Source organism: Eleutherodactylus coqui, chromosome 7, assembly GCF_035609145.1.
Source record: "Eleutherodactylus coqui strain aEleCoq1 chromosome 7, aEleCoq1.hap1, whole genome shotgun sequence".
NCBI classification, from domain to species: Eukaryota; Metazoa; Chordata; class Amphibia; order Anura; family Eleutherodactylidae; genus Eleutherodactylus; species Eleutherodactylus coqui.
The window spans coordinates 223,127,370-223,141,226 of NC_089843.1; the positions used below are offsets into that span (position 1 = coordinate 223,127,370).

A 13,857-nucleotide genomic window follows, 5' to 3' on the forward strand; every position below is an offset into this window, starting at 1 on the left:
AAGCTCAACCAGGGAAGGGAGGTTGTAGAGCTGAAGAAAGGGGAAACCATTGTAGATTTAACCTAGCGATCCAGGTAGGAAACCCCCTTTAGATCATCTGTCCCTAAGGCTGTGCATTAGCTGTATACTGGTGGAAGCATCTACTGGAGTGTGCATGGGGGCAAATGTCGGGGAGACGGAGGAGGCAGCCGGGCTTCAACTAACAAACGTTATCGGAGACAAACTGTTGCCAGAAAAGTCTGGCAGCGGCTTCTTCCCCTGTAGATGTCGATGCATTGTCAGCGAAGTGTGCATGTGTATGGGGGTATAAGGCAAGTCAGCCGACCGCCAATAGCCATTGGCAGCTTCAGGCTTCCTCAACATTGTAGGGCTTCTGTCTTGGCTTGTTAAACAGACATGAAGAGTTTGTTTTGAGTCGGTCACATTTTTTCAATTTTGTTTTTTTCTTATGTTGAAAAAGTGTCAGATTTCCCCCATGCCTTTCAATTAACATCTGGCCATATTTTTGTGCAATAATTAAGCAGTAAAGAGAATGTGACATTTTTCCTAAAGGTGATATGTGAAGCCCCCTCTAACAATGGAAAAAAAATCTCCTTCCTTACCCCTCTTGGTACTTCTGAACAATCTAAATGTAGCATAACTTATGCTGCTCAAGAGCCCCTCTTATAGCCCCTTCTGCTGCCGGGCGCTGAATAGGACGGGTGGACTCTAAGAACTTTTTTTCCTGAAATGATGAAGATGTGGGAACACAAAAAAATAGAATTTGAAGTGAAAACCACAGTAAGGAAACTACACACGACTACTTGGCACAAATGTGACAGTTTAGGACAAACTAAGCTAGAGATAACAAAACCATCTATATAGTAGGGGGGACTGGTAAAGAAAGAGGACATCGAGGCTCATACACCAACAATGTAGTAGCAAAAACACAACTATACCTAAAGACTCGTCTATATTACAGAAGGGGAAAAAGGGGCAATTAGATTTTGTTCCTATTAAGGTTTTGCAGTATTCAGCTATGTGCAAAGGTCCCCAAGCAAACAATGAACATGGAAGCCCAAAACAAGTGTCTAATGGGAGGAGTGTGTCTATGACCAGTACACCCCGGCATCCCAAGGTATGTCTGTAAGGAGTTCTGGAGACAGAAACCTGCTGCGTTGCAAGAAGCAACTCGGAAGCTGTGGACACGGCGTCGCTTGCTGTACTACAATAACCCATCTCTTTCTACAGTTAACTCCCAACGCCAACCACCACCAGCTGCATATAGGCAAGTCATGGATCTGGGGAGACAGACCTCCCCATCTGAGGCTTATGGCATATCCTGTGGATATGCCAAGAAGTTTTCAGATCGGAATACTCCTGTATGCACCATAGAAGAAATCTGGCATATTGCGTCAAATATTTCCAGTCTCAATTTTGAGGTTTCCATTCCTCCAACACATAAAAGAGGCGACTTTGTAAAAGGGAGTCTAAAAATACATAAAACCATGAACCATTTTTTTGCCGATGAACCACATTCGGGTAGCCTGCAAGCAAAAATATATTTCGAGTTAGACTACAGCTACCTTTTTGCACACACATTAAACTTGATTGGCTATATCAATAGACTCCCAAAGTAGTGACAGACATCACTAACGTAAAATAGTTTGAAATAGTTTTCAGCACTTGTTTTGACTTTAATCAGCAATGGCTACACCCCCCGATTGTGCTTGATGAAACCTCACCTTAATAACCTAGCTGCCAGAACATGATCAACGTTATACTTCTACATGGAAGGCCGGGTTCACATCTGTATTAGTACCTCTGTTGGGAGGTCCCTCGTAGATCCAACACAAAATACCAGAACAAACAGCGCTGCATGCAGCATTTTTTCTTCTGGCATTATGCGGAGCAGCAACCAAGTGGACCTTATTTAGTGACATGGGGTCCATTTGGCGCTGCTCGACTCAGTCATGTAACAGACCCGTTCAGCCAGGGGGGTTGCCTTTTCCTGCTCCCCCCCGAAAAGAACAGGAAAACGGGACCCCCGATGCAGATGTGAAAGCAGCCTAAAGCCTGCAAGCAGTAATTTACCGAAAAGAAAAGAAAACAAAAAACCAAAACAAAATTTGAGCAAAACAAAATCAAATTTAATGGTCTTAAAGTCAAAAGTAAAACAAACACAAAAAAACAAAAGAAAATCAAGAAACAAAACTGAAAATTCAAGGCAGTCTGTAGAAAACTTAGGATGGGGATTAATTTTACTTAACTAAAGAATCAAATACTCTGTTAATATTTTAACCTTTTAAGAAATGAATTTTTATATGCAAATGGTCAATACTACGAAAGAAACTCACAAAAAGGGATGCAAAAAAGCACAATGCTCAAATGTTTATAAGTGTTAAAACAGTAATCTTGGTTCAAATTCATACATTTTACTCCTACTTGAAAAGGTATACACATTAACTCAACTATACTGTACCAATATAAAGTGTACTATGCACAGTCTTACAATTGAGAGAAGGAACGTAAAAAACAAAAAGCTAAGAAAAAAAAAAAAGAATTTTATATTAACATGAAACATTTCATAGAGTTCAGTTACTGAACAGAGAACTCTTTGGTCCTTCCCCATCTTTCATATGGGCAGATGAGGAGAAAAAAAAATCCGGGGGGCGGTGACAGAGCTTGCGTATTATTAGAAGATCTAATGTGGAGTTGAGGCCCAAAGGAACGGCTATTCGAAACTGTTGCTGAAGCGAGTAAACAGTTTTGTTATATTTTAAAATGGCTCTAAAGCCCAAGATAAAACTCATGTGAATACAGAAGTCCGCAGGGGCGCACTACACTTTCATGACAGGATGAAGAGGGCACAGAATACGGCTGTCCTCCAGAAAAGCTGCATTTCTTTGAAATGGTAATTACAGGAAAATAAAATAAATGGCCGTATTAGGCATTATTCTGGGTCGCTGAACACGCAGTAATATAGACCTGTTGGATACATCCGCACTTGGGAGTCAACTGAAATTGGAGTTTTTGGAAAAAGGATCAGACTGTATAAATCAGAGGGAGCGTGAAAAACTGAAAACAAAAACGTATATATACACACACTTAAGCTGGCGTCTTGACAGCTCGATTAAAAAAGTAGTTTCCAGAGTCTGGAAAATAGAAACCCACAGAGCAAACCTTAAAATCTTCAAGGTCCGCCCGCACATGCTTGAAGTTATCTTCATCCATAGGGTATATTTAACATTATTCATATTTTATTTGTATATTTAAAGTAAATAACTTAATGAACTTAAAATTGGTCTAACATGTTGGGATCTCAAACATTTGAACATGTAAGTTGCACCCTCAAGAGTATAAAAAAATTAATTATTTTTTTTTTAACTTTTCATTTAGGACTAAGACAAAAACACACTTGTGAAAATTGGCGCAAATGAGTTTTACACTAACAAAGAAAAACAAAAAAAAAGTCTTCCCCCAACTTTGTCAATCATTTCCTCTATTCCATACAAAAGACAATTAAGAGCAAGTTATTTGTGGGACTTGCTGGTTTTGAAAGAAACTTGTAAGGTCTTGTCCCCTAAACGGTAGCCATTCAGACTTGCAATGGCCATGGCCGCTTCTTCATAGTTTGTCATGGTCACAAAGCCAAAACCTTTGCACTTGTTGGTGTTAAAATCACGGATAACCTTCACATTAGTGACAGCGCCAAACGGCCCAAACATCTGCCAGAGGATTCCTTCATCGGCGTCTTGGCCAAGGTTGTAGATGAAGATGCACCATCCAGATGAAGCACTGCTGGCCACATTCACACCAGATATACTACTCATGTGATCGACTCCCATAGGTGAAAACCTGCGCAAAACAAGAAATAGGACATTAATATATCTCTTTACATTGTAAATTCCTAATGTGTCATTGCAGTTTTACTTGTACCCATCAACAGAAAAAACAGAGGCCTTAAAAGGGAACCTGTCGGCACAACCATTCTGTTCACACTGCAGGCGGTACGTTAGTGAAAAAAAAAGACAAAATGTCCATCCAGCTCATTATTCTGCAGTGTTGATCCAGAGGAAGGAAGAAAAAAAAAAAAAAAAAAACAATGAGAAGCATATTTTCCTCATTTCGGGGGAAAAGAATTCCTTCCCGACTCCATATCTGGTAGCGCCCCCTTGTTACAGTCCTGTAATATTACACTCCAAACCCCTCTATTAGTGAGTATCACCACATCCTCAGGCAGAGAGTACCATAGTATCACTGCTCTTACAGTAAAACCGGTGTTGGTGGCATTAGCACTGGAAATGACATGAAGATATGAAGATAGCGGTGACGGACGATGCTCTAATGTTGTTGGTCAGTATGCACCGCCAGCCATGTAAGGGACATTTGTGAGGTGTCATTTACTGGAGTCTCCACACAGGGGTGCGACTGTCTCACCATATACACACTGCCAGACTGAGTACTGGCAGATCCATAGCAACTGAGGCCACGGGGTTTGCAGGGGATGTAGTCTGCTCAGAATCCCTCATTCAGCTCAGAGACCATGTGACTGATCACATGATGACAACCACAGCATCAATTGGTTCAAAATTCTTAGCAGGCTTTATTCTCCCATAACAAGAAAAAGCAACGTTTCAACCTGCAATTAGGGCTTTGTCAAGCTTTGTAGATGGTGTAACAGCATAGGAGCGAGTATAGACGGGGACGGGTGTTGGCATAGTTTGCTCAACACTCTTCTCGTGTAAAAGGGCCTTTACAGTACAGGGAGCTCACTGAGATGAGCCGACAGTTTGCCCCACAGCTCGTCCCGTGTAAAAAGGACCATTACACACTTGCTATCACATTGGCCCCTTGCATACGGGTGGAAATTCTGCCGCGGGATTTCTTGCAGCAGGCAACACAGAGAGCTGGAGTCGCGGGAGCCACACTGGTCCCTGCAGGGACGCGGGTTGGATCCAGCTGTGACAATTCTCGCAGGGGTTCCAACCCGGCCGTCTGCAGGCGGCCATTAGCTCCTAGGTGCAATCCATAGAACTAATCTGTGGGCTACGCCATCCTAGGGTGCAGACAGGGGCCACAGTACATACAACAGGCCTTTTAACCCATTAGTACCGCATGTATTTAATGGTAATGACAAAGCAGGTTTGGTTGTTTTATATTGTCCCATTTTAAGAACTATAACCTGTTCCTATGGATGTAGCTATGAAACGGCCTTAAAAGTTGTAGTTTTCAATGTACTGTATATACTGGCGTATAAGACGACTTTTGAACCCCGAAAAATCTGCTCTGAAGTCGGGGGTCGTCTTATACGCCGGTAATACAAAAAAAAGAAAGTGTCAAAAAAAAAAAAAATCCTTACTCCCCTCCCCCGGCGTTCTGCGGTGCTGCTGCAGGCTGTCGCTCCCTCCTGGTCCCTGGCAGATCATTGCTTTCTGGACGCAGGGCTTGAAATCCCAGCCTCCAGAAAGCTAATACTGTGATTAGCTAACGCACTCCGTCAGCCAATCACAGCCATTCAATTACATCATTGAATGGCTGTGATTGGCTGAAGGCATGTGTGTTTTGTGGAGGCGGGGATTTCAAGCCCTGCGTCCAGAAAGCAATGCTCTGCCGGGGACCAGGAGGGAGCGACATTCTGCAGCAGCGCCGCAGAACGCCGGGGGAGGTGAGTACTGATTTATTTATTTTTTGCTCTGCTGTATTCCCGGCGTATAAGGTGACAGTTGGGGGGCCGTCTTATACGCCCCGTCGCCTTATACGCCGGTATATACGGTAGTTTCGAAGTACATATAAACGTACCGAGTAGCTGTAATGTGTTTTCCCTATGGCTCGGTACGGATATGGTAATACCAAAGTAGCTACCTTATTTCCATGCTTTAGTATCCCTCAGTAATCCGCTATACATGCTTTATAGTAATTACCGGACGTTCTTGGGCTGCACGGACGTATAAAAATGGCGGCCTTTGAGGAAAAGTTTTTTTAAAGCCAACTAGAAGCCAGTTTTACTTTTCATCATGCATTCCAAGAGCCATAAGACTTCTTTCTCAGTGGATAGTCAGGAGAGCTCGGTGTTTTATAATGGTGCCCTTTTATATACGGTAAAAGAAGCAAAAAAATAAATGAAATCTTTTAAATGAAGCGAATTGGAAGGAAATACAAATAAGCCATTTTATAATTTATAAGGCTTTTGTGGCGTCTACGGTGCAATACTAATATGTTCGGGGTCAGTAACATTAAGACACCAGAGTTACAGATTGCTTACTACTTAAAAAAAATAACTCCTACCCTATTAAAAATAGCTGTGCCCCCCAAAGCCCCATAACACTCTGTTGATGGGGTTGTGTGAACCTGTAGTTCATGCTGCTGCAGTTTTGGGGTACACAAGACTTTACTAAAAGCCCCCACAATTCTGACATTAAGCATTTGTCAGCGCTCACCATGTGGCCTCCATAATTAATAGGTTGCTGATGCTTTATGAGACCAGCGGGGATTTCAGCAGAGCAGTAAGAGGAGACCGTGGGCCATTTGCTTCTCACATGGTTCCTATGTCATATTATAAGGTGTCTTCCCGTGTCTTTTACAAGCTTAACCTTGTCTGGGCATCACAAAGCTAAGGCCCATTTACACAGGATGAATGTCGGGCAAACAATGCCCACCCCTCGTCCCCGCACATATCCGCTGCGGTGCTGCTGCAGGGGAGCTAGTATCGCTGTCTCACAGTGGGGCTGCTGCTGCTGCTGCTGGAGATTTCTCTCCTCGCTCCCCCGCCCCTCTCCATTCACTTAAAGGGGTTGTCTCACGCCGAAACGGGTTTTTTTTTTATTCAATAGGCCCCCCGTTCGGCGTGAGACAAACCCGATGCATGTGTTAAAAAAAACCAAAAACCGGGTAGTACTTACCCGAATCCCCACGCTGCGGCGACTTCTTCCTTCTTCTTACTTACCTTAGTAAGATGGCCGCCGGGATCTTCCCTGTGCAGTCCATTGCCGATTCCAGCCTCCTGATTGGCTGGAATCGGCACACGTGACGGGGCGGAGCTACGAGGAGCCGCTCTCCGGCACGAGCGGCCCCATTCAGAAGACAGAAGACCGCACAGCGCAAGCGCGTCTAAAACCGCCAGAAGAGGCGATTTTAGACGGATCCATGGAGACGAGGACGCCAGCAACGGAGCAGATAAGTGAATAACTTCTGTATGGCTCATAATTAATGCACAATGTATATTACAAAGTGCATTAATATGGCCATACAGAAGTATATAACCCCACTTGGTTTCATGAGACAACCCCTTTAACTGTGACTGTTCAGTACTGACCAGCTGCTATTTACACTGAACCATCATCATTCAGCTCATCATCCATGCAGCATAAATAATGAAAGATGGGCTGATCGTTCAGTGTAAACAGCAGTCGGTCAGTACTGAATAGCCAATGTGTTAAGTGAATAGAGAGGGGAGGGGGAGAGCAGGGACACAATTCTCCTTCAGCCGCCCCGCTGTGCGGTAACAATACTCGCTCCTGTGCAGCTGACCTGCAGCAAAGTATGTGTGGGGACGAGTGGCGGGCATCATTTGCCCAACATTTGTCCCGTGTAAACAGACCTTTAGGAATTCCATATCTCCTACCACTGCCCACTAGACCAGTGTTCCCCAACTCCAGTCCTCAGGGACCCCCAACAGGTCATGTTTTCAGGATTTCCTCAGTGTTGCACAGGTGATGTACTTATTGTCGGTGCCTTAGACATCGCCACAGGGGTTCTTACTATAGGATATCCTGAAAACATGACCTGCTGGTGGTCCCTGAGGACTGGAGGTGGGGAACTAGATAACACACAATTAAAAGGCTCGTTTACACGCAAAGACAATCTTTCAAATGACTGAAAGACTGATAGTTTTAGCAATCACTTTGCATAAAGTACTAATGGGCACTAATCATTAGTACTTGATCAGCTTCATTTGCATGCAAATGAGCCTACTAGAGCTCCTTGCAGAAGTCAGCAGGTGGTCTGAGCTCTGCAATCAGCTCCTTTGTTTTCACAAGGGCTGTCATGGGCTGCAGGCATGAATACAAATGTAATCTCTAGTTCCTGTGGAGATAACTGCCAGCGGTCTGAATTATGGTTTTTAAACCCACCTAAAAGTCATTGTTCAGATGAAAAGTGCATTTACATGCAATGATTATTGCTCATATGTCATCGTTAGAAGAAATTTTGAGTGATAATTGTTGCATGTAAATGGGCCTTAACTCTCTCTTAAGAGTGCATAGCAGCCTAAACCCCCACTCCTCTCCTCCAGGAAGGGGGGGTGGGTAAAAGATGAGCCACATAGACTGAACTTTTCTCACAAAGGCGTGTATTTTGTAGTTCACATATACTAACATTACATATATTAGTTTGGTAAACAGATTATGTTTGCTTCTCTATGTGCATATAGAGGTATATTTTTATATAGCCTGTAGACTCGTCATGTTAACTAACCGGTAGCAGGCAGGGGGTGACCCGGGAGGAAGGAATGCCGACCTAAGAGATTGATGTCACTACTGCTGCTGAAGTTTAATGACCAACACTAATAGGACTGTAAGAAGTTATGCATATTCAGGAGGGAGCGGTCACTGAAGTTTGTTCTTTGTTTGACAACTATAAATACTCATGTCTTAAGAGGAATAAAGACGTTCAGTGGATTCCGCCAATGTTGTGCGATCTGTAATTCTTTGAGCAGCTCAAATACTTCAAATTAATTTTGAACAGCAAACCCCGTTGCGTGACCTTTGGTGGATGATTTGTGTCATTAGATTTCTGACCTCCTCACCACAGTCGTAAAACCATAAAATGTGAGTTTGATACGTGGAATGACTCGTCAGGTGAGGTCACAGTTCCTATGTCAAGTCTACCGGAACTGTTGTGCTTCAGCCAATAGGGAGAGTCAAGTGTTGCGGAGTGATGTTCAGGTGAAGCGCTGACCAGTTTGACTGTCGCCATGTTCTCACAATGTGGAAGACAGCCGTGCACGGCGAACAGTTCAAGCCAAATTCTTGGCTAGACACTTCTTAAAACATCTACAACCATTTTTTCCAAATATTCTATGTTCGCGTAGCAAACATTGGGTCAATCTAGTAGATTCTTTAAAAAAAAACAAAACGAAAAAACCCAATAAGACTGTCTCCAGCGCATCCTAGATTACCTGCACGTGGTGCCATCACTTTATTCACTTCAATGGGACCACCGGAAAGCAGAGTAGAAGTGTTTGGCAATCCGGTGGTCCCACTACAGTGCATAACTTGCTGAGATAGGCCAACTCTGAAGTTGCCAGCCACCGCCCTGGAGAAAACAAACTCCAATGGAAGTAAGCCATATATTACCTGAATCTTTGAGCCTGGTGGTGAACAGGACCTCCAAACCGCCGCGCTGGAGAATGGCACAGCTGAGAAAGAAGTGCCATGTTCTTATTCTGGTTTGGATTAGCAGCGAATTTCACTGTGATGGGTTCAGATGATCCCGGCGGTTTATGGCCGTTGAAGCTGGCAATCGCTTCTTCTGCTTCCGATCGTTTGTCAAACCGTATAAAAGCAACTCCACGTGATAAGCCTTAAAAATAGGAATACTTAGTGGTAGCAATTATTTAACACATCGATAAATAAATCTTTAATCAATTCCTTTAAAGCAACCTTCCCACTTTTGGGATAAAATTCTGTCCTGAACCAGGCGGGAATGATACCTGCAGCGGTACTGCTCTACCATCCCTCTCATCTGCCAGTTCCCGTTTCCAGCGGTCTAAGACGGCCGACGCAACGTTCAGACTACTAATGCACTACACCTGCCCTCTGATTGGCCAGAACTGCTCATGTGATCAGCACTAGCCAATCAAAATATTAGGCAGTCATAAAATTGCTGAAGCCATCTTGGACAGCCAAAAACACATCCTGAAACTGATGGGTTGGAGGAGTGGCAGAGAACAAGTACATGCAATATACCCCCTCCGGTCCCAGGACAGAATTTAGTCCCGAAGTCAGAGGGCTTCTTTGGAAAGAAATATGTTCTTCATTATGAATGGAGATGAGCGAGCGTACTCGTTAAGGGTAAATACTCGAGCGAGTATTGCCTTTTGCGATTACCTGCCCGCTCGTCTGAAAAGAGTCGGGTGCCGGCTCATCTCTAATCAGGAACTATGCGATGATGAATGAAGTTCAAAGAAAACTCCTATAATGCAGCTCTAATCAGGTAGGATAGAAAAACATGTAAACATGTTGCTTCATTAGTAAGAAAAACTGCTAATTAAGTACTCTTATCCCAAACAAATGCGATAGAGCACCAAATTTGTTACTCATCTGCCTTATTTTATACCTTTGTCGTAACATACATTGTTGCCATTAATTTCCCCTTCTTTAGGCCCCCTGCACTCAGATGGAAATTCCGCGGCGGGATATCCCGCAGAATGTCTGGCCGTGCCCGCCTGCATAGGATTGAATTACAAAACACAATCCTTTGCACACAGCCCTGTGAAAACACGCGCAGAAAACAAATCGTAGCATGATTGCACAGAAATGTCAGTAGTGGTAGGGCCAGCTCCGCTCTGCGCATGCGCCAGGTGGGCGGCAGACAGGCACATCACAGAGCAGAGGAGACGCTGGGAGCGGGTGAGCCGCAGGGCTGTGCAGGGGCACGGGTCTGCATCCCACTGCAAGAACTCTCACAGCAAGATCCAACAGTCTGCAGGTAGCCTTAAAATAATAGGGGAAAAAAAAGTAACGTGGTGAATGTCTAAATCCCCATTTACAAGCAAAGATCACTCACAATCCGTTCAAAAAAATAGGGAGAATGACAGTGAGCGATTTTGCATAAGCTGCTAACAGGCACTAATGCCCAATAGTAGCTTATTGCATGAAGAGCATCACAGCGTGCGGTCTCAGCTATCCGCTATCCAGCTGAACGATGGATTTTAAACTTCACATAAAATCATCGTTCCCCCAAAAGCTAATGATGATAGCGGTTACACGCAACGATTATTGCTCAAAAGACATTGCTTGAGCGAATTGTGAGCGATAGTCGTCCCGTGTAAATGGGGCTTAAGTCCTGGCTAACCAGAAAATTACAGCCACTTTCATTCCATTGTTAAGGCCCATTTAGCCAACGATTAGCTCTCAAAATTTGCTTAAAGGCCATCTCTTGAGCGATTATCGTTGTGTGTACCTGCACTGACATCATGCAGTTTTCGTTAAGCCGTCGCTCATCGTTGTCTGTCAGCGTGCTGACGATGAGCCTCAACAGGGATTCACAGCGGGATACAGCTGATACTATTGTTTCATCCCGCTCCCTGATGACAGACGGGGTATGAAGAACAGAGCGGTCCAGCTGTATAACAGCCGGGCGCTCCGAGCAGAGAACAGCTGGATGCAGAAGACAAGCGGGGACACCCCTGTATAACAGCCGAGAACAGCTGGATGCAGAAGACAAGCGGGGACACCCCTGTATAACAGCCGGGCGCTCCGAGCAGAGAGCAGCTGGATGCAGAAGACAAGCGGGGACACCCCTGTATAACAGCCGGGCGCTCCGAGCAGAGAACAGCTGGATGCAGAAGACAAGCAGGGACACCCCTGTATAACAGCTGGGCGCTCGGAGCGGGGAACAGCTGGATACAGGAGACAAACGGGGACACCCTGCTGTCTTCTGCATCCTCCACTGGGGGCGCAAGGTGATCGGTCATCTTGAGCGATCATCTAGTGCTGTAAATGACAACGATTATCGCTCAAAAGTCACTTGAGCGCCATCTTTTGAGCGATAATCATTGTGCCTAAATGCGCCTTTCTCCTCTACAGATCCAAGTATTTGTAGACAACACAATACGTACCAGTAGCCTGATCAACAAGAACACGGGAGTTGATGATGCGGCCAAACCCTGAAAACATATCTTCAACGTCCTTTTGTGTCATCGTCCTCGGAAGTCCACTGATGTACAAGTTTGCATCCTTGATATTTTCTGAACTTGGACGGGCAAATGATACCTCAAAATGAAAGGGAAAGCAATAGTTATTTGACACATCAATAGTTAACAGACATCTGAAAGACGGGCCTTATGTATTCAGTTAGAAGTTGAGCCACCACTGATATCAGAGCTTCAAGAAGCATTTGTGCAGATAGTCTTCAGGCATCTAATCATTTCACCTGAAACAGACCGCAGCATTCGGGTAAAACACAGCATGTTGTATGCAGTAAAGTGACACCAGGTTTACTGCAGAACACTTATGTCCCTGCAGTACCTGCCATACCTTACGGTACCTTCTGCCTCCACCTTTTACACATACGAGCGTCAGGTAAACGATGCCCAACCCTCGCCCCTGTGGTGCTCGCTCTGCACAGGAGCGAGCACTGCTGGAGTTCTCTCTTCTCCATCCCCGGTCAGCAGCGGCTGTTCAGTACTGACCGACTGCTGTTTACACTGAATGATGTGGCGTTTCGGATTTCAAGATTCTTAATGAATGACTGGATGATTCTCACTCGTTCAGTTTCAGCATGATGTTACAAGGGACAATCATTCAAAACCGCAGAGGAGCTGGAACAACCAAAGGGATAATAGTCCCGTGTAAAAGGGCCTTTACACTGCATTGGCAAACGGATGTAGACAATTCCCTTAAAGTTATGGTAACTAATGAAAGCATTCCTATTCGATTGCAACAAATATATATATTGCATTCCAATATATTACAGAAAGGTAGTCGGGCTCACATGCTGCCCACAGCGGCAGTCATTAGATTAAACGGGTTTCCATGATAATGCTATTGAAGACCTCTCCTAAGGTTATCAAACGCAGGTCGGCATGGTTCCAACAGCGTCTGCCAGTAGCACAGCTCCACAGATTGTGCAGTGGCATGGAATGGTAGTGCAAGCTCAGACCCATTCAAGTTGCCTGCAGCAGTTCTCACACTCATGCGCATAGCGAGAGGCTATCCCACAGGCCACTCACAGGTGCTTTTTACCGCATCATTTTGAATGCTGCGGTATAACGCTCCCATCGATTTCAATGGGGCCTCGTAAACATGCACTCGATCACGGTGCTTTCTAGCGTTGTGATTTTCGAGTGCCGCCTGTTTTATTTTGCTGAGTTTAGCGCACCTCATTACCCATCACAATGATTGGGTGCGCTAAAACCAGATGTTGGACACAAACGGGTCTGCATCCAAAAATGAAAGTTAAAAAAAAATACCGTATATACCGGCGTATAAGACGACTAGAGCTCCTTGCAGAAGTCAGCAGGTGGTCTGAGCTCTGCAATCAGCTCCTTTGTTTTCACAAGGGCTGTCATGGGCTGAAGGCGCACGTGTTAGCAATCACACCCATTCAATGATGTCATTGAATAGTGTGATTGGCTGAAGCCACGTGTGCTTTAGCCAATCACAGCCATTCAATGATGTCATGGCTGCCGGCGTGTGTATTAGCTTTCTGGAAGCGGGGATTTCAAGCCCCGCATTCAGAAAGCTATGCTGCGCCGGGGACGAGGAGCGAGCGACAGCCTGCCGCAGCGAGCGACATCCTGCCGGAGCGCGACAGAACGCCGTGGGAGGTGAGTAATGAATTTTTTTTTTTTTTCTCCACTGTATACCGGCATATAAGGTGACAGTTGGGGGGTCGTCTTATACGCCCCGTCGCCTTATACGCCGGTATATACGGTATGTTAAATTTGCTGCAATTTGCCGTGCGCATATGCGAGTGGCTCTAAGACATTTCACGCTGCTCATGGCTTGGCTAGTGCAACATGAAGTATCTGGGGTTACTTGTACAGGGTAGTCTGAGACCTGCTGTGGCCATGTTAGATCACGAGAGAGGACCCAATGGGTTCATATCTGAAGGACACCAAATAATGTAACTCCTTTTCCCGCACTTAACCTG

General features: G+C 44.9%; 1 protein-coding gene across 1 annotated transcript in view; it reads right to left on the reverse strand.

Annotated features, from left to right (window-relative positions):
• Nucleotides 1-2,107: 2,107 nt before the first annotated feature.
• Nucleotides 2,108-13,857, reverse strand: part of ELAVL1 (ELAV like RNA binding protein 1) — a 35,383-nt gene continuing 23,633 nt past the window's right edge. Inside the window, exons 4-6 of the mRNA XM_066574491.1 lie at nt 11,822-11,975; nt 9,336-9,561; nt 2,108-3,837 (exon numbers count right to left, since the gene is read on the reverse strand). Of these exons, the coding sequence (XP_066430588.1) occupies nt 3,513-3,837; nt 9,336-9,561; nt 11,822-11,975 (705 nt within the window). The 3' untranslated portion in view covers nt 2,108-3,512. The remainder of the gene's footprint in view (nt 3,838-9,335; nt 9,562-11,821; nt 11,976-13,857) is intronic.